We start from the raw sequence: 11,163 nt of genomic DNA on the forward strand, positions 1-11,163 counted from the left end.
TGCAAATGTAGTAAATAAAAAATAGTGTTCCTGCTCTTGAAATTCCTAAAGGACACATTTTTCCTTCTGAGTCATGATTTAATTAGATTATATTTTATTAGACATTCTTTACAAATTTTAAAATACTGCTATTATACATGCACAGAGGAAAATCAGTTTGAACAATGGTATGTAGGCATTCATTGAAATCAACCACAAACCAGGAATATCTTATGTCAGTTATCAATGTACTCAATATGTATATCTAAAGTGCATTATGTTACAAAAAATATAGAAAGTCAGCAGCACCAAGATATGTTCACAAAATAAATACACCAGTCAACAAAATAAATTATGGTAGATGTGACAATAATAATTGTCTTAGCCTTAGCCAAAAAAAAAAAAAAAAAAAAAAAAGGAAAATTCACAATAACCAAATGTGCAGTTTCAGAGAGCAATGGGGGAAAAAGGTTTTATTCTGAGCATTTACAATATTTACAGGTAATAAATATTTTAATACTTCCCATATGTTCACTATTACAGAATACTGCAATATGTCTTCAGAAAATCTCTTGCTGAAAATGTCAGCGCCTCCTGCAAAGAAAAAAAAAGGACAGAAAAAATAGAAAAATTAATTTTCACTTCAAAGACATGTACATAAAATTAATAGCAAAAGTGTCACATACTATGACAGGTATGCCTTGCAAGTAAACATTTGCAATAATAGGGCCTGTTTAAAAATATTACAGCTGTAGATACCTCTTTAGGACCTCCACTATATTTTCTTCAATGCAACTCATCCATCAGTATGATGACCTACAGTTTGTCACAACACTGAGGCCATCTATTGCACTGTACTGTACGCTCAGAGTAACAGAAAGGGGCTCTAGGTTTTTTTAGAGTCATATGCTGGAAGATTCCTGAGTGCTCCAAGTACAAGAATTGTATCACCCTATGATAAATATGCCTAGTGCTAAAAAGAAAAAAATACAGTTGGAGAAATGAGAATTTGATTTTAAATATATTGAAAAGAAAGTCCTTATTAACAATGTGGCAATCCTGCTCCTGCTGTGTTAAATGGTTGAGTGTGATGCCAGACTTGGATGTGATTAAAACAGTGCCACTAAGCTTATTTAGTCCCTTTTTGTCACTGATAGGCCAGCTCTAGACAAGGGTCTCTATATTTCTGGGGTGTCACATACATGAGGATATGCAGGAAAAGATGCTCAGGTCTTGGAGTGAGCAGACCCTTTGATAGAGTGCCCCTTGGAGTGCTTGGATGAGTGAAAAGGCTATAATCCTGAAACTTTCCCTCTGTGAGCAAAAAAACTTGGTCCTGAAAGAAAATAAGCATCTTCTTGTGTTAAGCTCTAACTCCTGTTGGATTCAGTCCAAGCTGAAACAATTAGTCCTGAGATCTGGGAGTTTTCTAAGGGATGTTGGCCTTCTGGGATGAGTTCTCTACTCCTGTCTTCCTTATGAAGGCATGAGAACAAAACCAGAGCCTGCTCCTACCTGCTCCTGTCCTATATTGCTTACACTGTAATATTATTTTAAGTTGCTTAGGGGTGCTGCAGGAAATGCTGAAAGGTCAGGTGGTTTTCCCTTCTGTCCCTGTGAACAGCACATTTTTTTAATGATTCCCTGGGAAACAGCTATGGGGTGGAATGTGAAGCTATAGGATGGAGTGGGATTTGCTCTGCTGCTGGACTGATCACCAAGAGCTGTGGGTAGAAGTGTGTGGGTGTGAGGCACAAAGCAAATCAAATCCTGGAGAGTTTTAGAGGGGTTTTTTAATGGGTGCATTGGAACTGAGACTACATTTAATGTTGGGGAGTTTACTCGTTTGAAAGGTTTCTCAGGAAATTAAGTAAGGACAACTTAATTGAATTGAAATGGGAGTATAGATGAAATGTCCATGAAAAATAATTTTGAAGAGCCTGGAATGGAAATGCCAGCATGAAGGTCCTTAATAATTAACTAGTAATATTAGGATACATCCAGCATATATTACAATAAGTATAACAATGGTACATACTTCATAGAGCACAGCTGTGTATGAATGTGTGTCTGCACTACTCAGGCCTATTTCTAAGAGGGTGACATTTTTTATTTGGCCTGGATTTTAGCCTTTGTTTTAGAATTTAAGCTAAGCCACATCTTGACAATGGGCTTTGTACTAATGATAACTTGCAAGCTGCCTTCTGTGATTTGGTCCCAGATTTTGCAAGACTGGCTTCTTTTATGAGGTCCTTATTGTGGTAAGTCAAAAGATCTAGAGATGACATTATTTTTGTCCTTTTATTCTGACCTAAACCCATAATTTTGTTATCAAGATTGAGCTGAGAGAATTGGTTCGAAGATTTTAATTTGGGGTGTTGAGCAGAAAAGAAGCACAGAGATACAGTGAAAGGCCTGCCTAAAGTTTATCTTTGCACTTCCTTGACATTTACCTTGCTGCATTATGCATGTCCACTTCCTCTCTGTAAAGTAATGATGCTTCTCCTAAGCTGCAGTTGACCTTAGGGATGCAACAAAAGCACCTTCTACTGGTGGAGCATATAGAAATCTTGCCTGCACACACCATCCCTGCCCCCCACCAGCAGTAGGGTAGAAGTTCCTGTTTCAGCTGAGGAATCAACCTCGCTCAGATGTGACCATCCCTCTGTCTAAACTGTATTTGCCCACCTTGTGCCAACAACTGCTTAGACAACTGCACTGGATCTGACTCTCCCATCTAAAGGGAGTCAGGGAGTTGGGACTCACTTTCATTTAAAGTGTAGAAATCATACCTTTTGGATATATATCCTATATCTGGGATAACTAAAAGCTTGTGTACCAACAGTTTCTTACAAGCTAAACCAACATATTGTGCTCTGTACTTGTGAAGGAGAAATTCTGTTTTCCTTGTTTAATGTATTCTCTTTGTTTAATAGTCTTCAATGAAGTATCTAAAATATAGGTTCTCCATGGGGATCTGCTTCTTACCCTGAAGAAATACTGCATCTTGGATGATAATATCAGCAAGGTAAAGGTGAACTGCCTTCAGCAGCCTCTACAGTAGAGATCCTTCATCCATCCAACCATACTTCAAACAGAAAGGCTGAACTAGGAAAATCAACAGGGTTCTGCCTGTAGCTCTTTTATATATTCCATTGGATGTACAACCAAAGACAGCATAGTAAGAAAAAGAAGTAACAGTTGAAATTTCCTGGGACCTTTTCCCCCTATATTTAAGATTTCTATGTGCTGAAGACGTGTTATTTACTGACCAACACAGTTCCTTGACACCTGTTGAAAGGTCAGGCACCTCCTGACCGGAGCCCTGAAGTCTCAGCCTTTCCTGAGGTGCTGAGACAAACTGGCCTCTCTTACTTCACTCCTACCTGCTCCAGCCCTGCTGACTGGTTTATGGTCTGGGACACTGAGTGCCAGCCCCAAATTCCAGTAACTCCTCTAGAGGCCAGCAGGAGTTGAGACCATGGAGCACATTGCAAACTGTGGCCTGTAAAGCTTAACCCAAAACTGGATTTTAGTAAATCCTGCAGCCAGCATGTCTTTCTAAGGGATTTACTGTAAGTGGCACTTCTCTTACGTCTATATTCTGCCGAAGTGAAGGGGAGGAGGAGAGAAAATGGTGGGAGTTTTGCTGTTAAAAATGCAAACATCTGAGGAGAACTGAGGAGTGGACTCCTTGGCTTTGTCTGCAAATGTGTGGACTTCCACCCAAGATGAAACAACTGTGAGTGGATGAGTCATTTGGGACATTTGGGCTGATGTCTCCAGCTCACCACTGCCCTGAAAACCCTGCACTGTCATACATGAGGGAAGCACGTCTCTCTCCAAGAGCAATGCTAAACATTTTTCAGCAGTAATGTAATTGTTTCATGAGTTGGCAGAAAGATGGAGCTGAATTAAAAAGTCCCAGTGGCAGGGAAAAGTTCATGGTGAAAGGCTGGTCTACGTTGTCTGCAGATATTGCTAAGAGAAAATTTTTCCATGTTCTCCCCTAAGGTTAAACAGTAAAATGAAAACCTGTAAAGTAAGGGTAGGAAAGTTGCCAAAAAGGGGAGGTGTTGAGAGGGAAGAGAGAAAACTTTGCCATTTTATAGATGCAAAGGCTTAAATAAAAGTCAAAGCTTTCAATCTGCTCAGGCCCAAAGTGTGGGACCAAGATATGATGTGAGAGATGCTGTGGTTAAAGCAGAAAAGGAAATTTCAGTGGCTGTGGTGTGCTTTCTTTTTGCAGAAATCACTTACTACTCAGCCTCAGGAAGCACATTTTGGCATGAAGTGGTCTACTTGAATTGTGTGTCAAAGGAAAGTAAGACTTTGTCATCCTGCAAAGTGCAAGGGGCAGTTACCTTCAGAAAGCCCCTTGAGATGTGCAGTGCTTGAAAAGCCCCCCCCCAGTTATGAGTGTAAAGATCTGCTGTTACTCCAGGTTTGAGCAAGGCCTTGGCCTCTCTCACCAAAGGATTACAATTTCAGTAAATATATGGTATGGTCTCCAAAAGGATATAGCAGAATTACCTTAAAGTGTGATTATGTGTAGTAACAGAGTTGTCCAAGAGTGGGCTCTCAGTCACGATGTCTCCATAGACGCCAGAATTTAGCCAAGTTGAGCGGGTTCTCCTCTTTTTCTTCTCTTGCTCTTTACGTTTTCCAGGCTTTGCTTTCTTTTTCTTCCCTGACGCCTTCAGGGGCTGCTCCTTGTAGGTCTGTGATTTGTTTGTCTCCTGAGTTAGGTATCTGCCCTCATCTTCACTGCCAAATCGGACAGGGTAGTTCTTCGTGTTGGTAGCAGGCTTAGGGTTAGGGGACACCTCCGACGTGGCGCGGATTTCTGCAGTGTTGACACCTTCAATTAAATTTTGAAGGAATATTCTTCTTCGTAAATCTTGGATTGACTTGCCCTTGTCATGCAATAGCTGGTGCTCTGATACGGCCCGTTTGCTAAAGAAAGAGAAAAGGGGAGGGGGGAAAAATATTTAGGATTTGGTTATTGCCCAGTACTTGGCAGAGCAACTTTCATCTCTGGCCATGGTGACCACAGTGGCTGTGTACCAGCTCCAAGGCTTGGAGACATCCAGTTAAGTCAGACTGCTGGAGCAAGTCCTGTTTCTCAGAGTAGCTGCTCCCTACAGAGAAGGGAAAGACCTAAGAGGGTAATAATTCTCAGCTGACCAATCACACACCACTGGACCTGGAGCTGGATTAGTCACTGCTCTGTTCTAGGAAAGCATTATGACTCTTAATATATCACACTTCAGGCAGTAAAAGCAGGAAGGCAGCTGTCAGAGATAGAAAAACTAAAGGGTTGGATAATGGAGCACTGCACTCAAGCAAGAGGGGGAATAACAAGTACTTGTGCTGGAGCCGGAAGCAGTGTTTATATCGCATCATTCTAATAATTTCCTTCTGCTCAATCACATACTTCAAAAACATAAATAAACACACAAAAGTGCATTTCATTTCTAAATTTATGTATGTGCAATTGCAGGAGTGTCATGGAAAAATATTCAAATTGGGGCGCCTAAAGCATGGGCACTTCAGTCCGTAATGAGCTATCCAGGGAGGCAGAGGAGCATCCGCAGAGATAAGCCTCAGCCACGCCTGTTGATTTACTGTTTGGCCACTTGTGCCTAATTATGGGTTTAGGTGCCTTCCTAGTATTGCTTTAAGTGTGAACTTTGGGGCCAAATTTCTTGTCTGCTGTGCTGCTGGAGTTTCGTGCTGGCCCTCTTCAGGAGCTCTTCAAGAGCATCCTGATTTTGTTCGAGCGCTTTTTCCAGAGTTCATCATGACCTTTTAGTACACTGAGCTCTGTCTTGTTTTCGAGGAACTGGGAGATGACTAGCTATTTGTCTTTTAGAGATGTTGTGCTGGCAAAGAATGTATTAAACATCTGAGGAAAGAAGATACAAGTGGCACCTGGATAATAAATAACTGTAAGAAAATACATGCCTTTTCCTCATGTGGAATAGACACACAGCTGCACTGTGAACCACAGAAAGAACACAAGCTCAGATTTTAGTTGTGTTCCCAAGAATGCTATGATACAGTTTATCCTTCCAATTACCCTGCTTCAGTGTGCAGATTTTGGCTATGTATTCTCTCCTCTTGCATCAGGGTACTGCATGTGACTGGATTCTTACTGGCCAAAGAAAATCCATTCACTGCCTTGCCTATCCTATAATCATTTGGTCAGTTAGTTGGATAAGAAGTTGTTTCTGCATGTGGGTGAACTGGAAGAAGACACATAATCGTGAGTGAATATTCCTTCCTTCCATCCCACCTCTCATTTTCCTGCTATATTACCAGGTTTCAAAATGCTAAATGTTTGGGAGTGTTCTGCACTTTCTCAGTCCCTTTACTCAGTCTCTTTAGATTTGTGACTTAATCAACAGTAGAGCTATTTAAAATTGGCAACTTCAAGTAACATTGGTTTAAGAGCGTCCTCTTCACTTTTTGTCTCTGTAGGACTGTACTGTTTGAGTATTGGGTTCAAATGATGGGCTCAGGTGATACTACATCTGTTACCCAGTGAAAAATTCAAACAGCAGCTTTCCTCTGTTGCACAATGAGAGTGTAAGGTGACTAAAAATCTTGCTCAAAATCAGGTCTAGATATGCTGAGGTTTGTCAGCACACATGCAATCATTGTGTTTTAAGTGTCCCAAAATCAGTTTTGAATTACTTCAGTCTTTAGGGCAAATATTTTGTGCCCTTCAACTCAATGTCCCTAAGTAAAAATGCAATGTGATAATACTAGGCTGAATCCATATTGTGTCTTTCTCTTCAGGGCAGCTGTGACCATTAACACAAGCTCATGATCTCTCCCAGAAGAATTCTTTTGACCACTGAAGCTCTCCAATAGCCATCTCTAACAACCTTCTCATTAAGGTCAGTCTGATTGGCAAGTACACTTCTAGAACGAGCACCTTGGACTCCTCTGAGTGGTGTACCTCTGTGCTGCTTGTCAAGCTGTCTATTGTGGCTCATGTTACATTCCTAACTTCAGTAATGTGTTTTCCCAGGAAATTTGCATGGGAAATGCAGTGCTGCTTTCACTCTTCTAGTTTATAGAAAGCATACAAAATCTCAGTGCTTTGCTGAGTCTAAAAGAGTATGTCTCATGTGATGAGCAAAGCTTTCCTACTGCCTCTTGTAAACTACCAAGGATAATTCCTTCTACCACAGACAACCTAAAGCTGCCTTAATCCTGTAATATGTATTTGGTCAATTTACCCACTGTGACAAAATCTTGAATCTCCAAAGCCTGTTATTAAAGTCCTCTTGATTGAAAACCTATTCCATCTTACAGAACTGAAACCTAAACATTTGGTTCCAGTACACACAAGGCAGTCACAGAGCATTACAAGACCTACATCTTCAGTGTGTATTTTCAAAATAATGCAGGGATTGAGTTGTGAGGGGTTAGTGTGCCAAAGAGGGTGGGTTTCTGTTTAAATGTCTGTATGATATTTAGCATCCAGTCTGGCCCCAAATAACATTCTGTTATTCCAGATGATTGTATAACATTACGTAGTGTTACATTTCACATGACTTCTATTACTCAGCCAGACTTAAGGATTACATTTTGCCTACCAGCTTCCTTTGTAGGCTCTAGATCAAAAATCTCCTTGAAACAAAGAAGATGTGGTAGATACCTATCTCTTTGACCTTCTGCCTCCTTCTGCTTCAGTTATGCAAACAACTCCTATGTTTGTAAATCATGGAGAAATACTTGCCCAAGAAGACTGATGTAAGTTGGAGATATCAACAATATCTCACGCACATACACAGAGGGTGTGGAAGGCAGTGGAAACCAGAATGATTGTACTCACATATGGGCTATGATATGAAAAAAAATTTGGCTGTTAGGGTTAAGATGACCCACTAGAGGTCCCTTCCATCCTTCTCATCATGCACTTCTCATCCAATGAAAAGGAGACTGTACCCAAACCAAGTGCAGTAAATGCTAAAGTTACATGTGGCAGGCACTTTCCAGAGAAGGATGTTGATGGTTTGTATTTGACCAGAGTATCCAAACTAATTACTGTATCCAAGCACACTATGTACAAATAAGACTTAATGTCCCATCATGAGGAAAACAGTAGAAATCCATAACTTGTGACTATCCCGACTTCATGTACTTCCAGATAAGCTGTTCTGTTCAGGCACATTCCTCCTTCATTTTTTTTGCCTGAGATATCTAGAGTTACTAAGAGGCAACATTCTTCAAGCAACAACTTTCTATCTCAGGGAGTTGCTCTTATTTAACTGTTATTATCCTTGACTGTCCATGTTGGGTCTGATCATAAATTCAGCAAAATAACTGGAGAGGGTTCAGTCAGCTCTCTGTCTGGAGTTTGAGTGCCCTTGCCACTGACTCCAAAGGGAGTGAAATCTGCTCAACCTATCTCAGGGTAGGAAAAATATTTTGAACACATCTGGGGACATGATGCTGCAGTGTCTGGGCACGCTGATAAAAATATCTAATTTCACTTTGAGGCATTACTGTGTTTCTCAGAAGTTCTTTAGCAGCTAAAGGATTCTTATAACAAATAATATGTCTGGAAATCTTTTCTTGGGACAATTTCCTATTGCTTTCCATGGGAGATTTGCCTCAGAGAAGTCTCTAGAACTAGGCCTATGTAATTTTGATTATTTTTGCATGTCTATAATAATGTGCTACAGTATTTTCATCCACTGCTGGTTTAAGCCTTTGACTGAAAAAAAAAATACCTCTAGGCTTAAGTGAGTTATTAACCATTAACTCTAGGAATGGTTTGTGGTGATATTAAAACAGGACACATGTTTGAGTGTGGTGTCTGTGTTTGTGCTGCGTCCACAAACAAAACTACGTGAATGCCACTGGCTGACAGCTAACTGGTTTCTTGTGTGTGTGTTTTACACACCATAGCAAAGAGGGAGCTGGGAAATGCATTTTCACTGGTTAACTTCCACTTTTTTTCTCCCTGCCAGGACAGAATGGGAAGGTTGGGAAGACCTGTAATCCTGACTTTTAAAAACAAGTGTTTCAACATTGCTAACTTCAAAAAGAGAAAGAGTGTTTCTTAGCAAATCTAATTTTTTTTTTCCTAAAAAACAACCAAATTTGGCTTAGATCCAGTTCAGAGTTTCCTATCCAAGAAAATAACAGCATTTGACTGCACTTCAATTTTCTTTTTTTCTTAAGCTGAAGTTTAGTTCGTCTGTATCCAGAGAATGAAATTGTCTCAAATGAAAGAAATAGCTCAAGAATAGCTTGTAGGAGTACAAAACAGCTAAGCATTAATAGGCTGAGAAGAATACACTGTAACATTATCAGCAATAACATGTTCTACACAATTTGCTGTAGGAGATTTGTAATAGCTGTCTGCCTGGTGCCAAACTTTAGGTGTGTCTGAAGTCACTCACCTGGGGGATTTTTGGTTTGGCTTCTCTTTTTTTTTTTTTTTTTTTTTTTTCTTAAATGGCAGAGGAAGTGCCACTTGGAGATCTTGTATGTAATAAAACATTTACAAGGAAACCCATCTGAAATTTTTTGCTGTGTCATGTTTCCCTGTAAGTTGTGATCGGATTTTCCAACACTCTTTCTCCAACTTGGCTTCCTTTTGAACTGAGTAACAATACAGCCCTCCACAGCATGACTGAGGTGTTTCTTCCTGATGCAAGTCCAGAGAAAGCCAGCGAGTTAGATGTGTGAGGCAGCTGCTCCTACATCAGCCCAGTGGCTTCTCCTGCACTTTGCGTACGGGTATTAGTATAAACCATGCTGATTATTTTGGAAGGAGCAAAAAGGTCATTTCCTGAACAGACTGTCTTAAGTTACACTACCGTTTATCAAAAAATATTCTTCTGCCTCCGAGTAAGACACTGGACTCCCTTTGGATTTTTTTCTTTTTCTGAAGTGGCAGAAATCCAAAGAAATTGTTCGGCACTTCAGTGTCGTGATGGCCCTCACTTCTGCGTCTCCCCTGCCCTTATCAATATTGGCTCTGTGCCAGTGCCGAAGAAATACATGTTATTTAGTGTAACATACAGCAGTTTGATGAACCGGGATGCTCCCTACGAGGGACCTCCCCGGACGCCGAAAGGTACGCGGGCGATAGCACAACAAACACGCAGCTGCGCTGCCGCTCCCCCGGGAAGAGGAGACCCTCGGTTTTCACACCTCCTTCCCCAAAGCTTTGTAAGGTCAGAGGCAGCTGCGAAGCGCCCTATCCCTGCCCTCTCCCTGCCCCAAATCCCCCCACCTGGCGCTGAGGCACCGCCGGTGAGCACCTGGGGCAGGTAACCCGGGAGCGCTGCTGGAGGCTGTGGATCCTCCCGGGCTACTCCCGCCGCCGGTCCCGGGGGATCCCGGCCGCCTCCCTCCTCACCCGCACCGCCACCGCAGAGAGGGAGAATAAAGGGGAAAAGAAAATAAAAGAAACTCACAGTCTGCGACTGATCCCCTCTACTGATCTGCCGTAAGAGGGCATAGAATAACTCAGCAGGAACACCGCGAAACTCCACTGCTGGAAGAGTTTAGTGAACATTGTATCCTCCGGGGCTTAAAACCTGCAAGGAAAGGGAGGTCAGTCCCGAGGGACACATGCGCCAGCGCCGTCCTCAAGCAGTCCTCTCTTCTCTACCAGCTCCGAAGCTCTGAAGGAAAAACAAACTTTCTGAGCTCTCCGCTCACTCCTTCCAAACTTCACTCTCTCTCCCTTCCTTGCTGTCTGCCTCTCCCTCTCTCCCTCCCTCCCTCGTTCCCTCCCTCCCTCTTTCTCTGTCTCTCGCTGCCCGAAGGCAAGATCTCTCTCGGTATTAGTCAAAAAAGCATGTAGCTCACATTTGAGTCGGGTTAGAGAGCGGGTCCATTTCGCTCCCTGAGCCCTGTTCAATTCTAGTCCGCTAAGCCACTGTCTCAGGTCTTTATGCTACAGGAGAAACCCTCTCTGCAGATAAGGAAAGATTCGCAAAAGTCAGCTCAGCTGCCTGCTTCTCCGTAAACACACTCGCGGACACACACAAACACACACAGACTGAGGCGAGAGGGGGGATGCATCTCTACATCTGTCTTCTAATATACCTCCAAAAAAAAAAAAAAAAAAAAAAAAAGGGTCAGGTTCACGTCCTCAGCTTCCGCAAAGTTTGGTCCCCAACTGTGACAAGGAGAGGGAACTCAAGC

General features: G+C 41.9%; 1 protein-coding gene across 1 annotated transcript; it reads right to left on the reverse strand.

Moving 5' to 3' along the window:
* Window positions 1-528: 528 nt before the first annotated feature.
* On the reverse strand, window positions 529-10,528 carry PTHLH (parathyroid hormone like hormone). Its single transcript, XM_008929928.3, has 3 exons — window positions 10,428-10,528; window positions 4,513-4,935; window positions 529-573 (listed from the first exon to the last, which is right to left on the reverse strand). Exons 1-3 carry the CDS (start codon window positions 10,526-10,528, stop codon window positions 564-566), a joined length of 534 nt encoding a protein of 177 aa, XP_008928176.2. The 3' UTR covers window positions 529-563.
* Window positions 10,529-11,163: the final 635 nt, after the last annotated feature.

Source organism: Manacus vitellinus, unplaced genomic scaffold, assembly GCF_001715985.3.
Source record: "Manacus vitellinus isolate BGI_N305 unplaced genomic scaffold, ASM171598v3 scaffold_88_pilon, whole genome shotgun sequence".
NCBI lineage: Eukaryota > Metazoa > Chordata > Aves > Passeriformes > Pipridae > Manacus > Manacus vitellinus.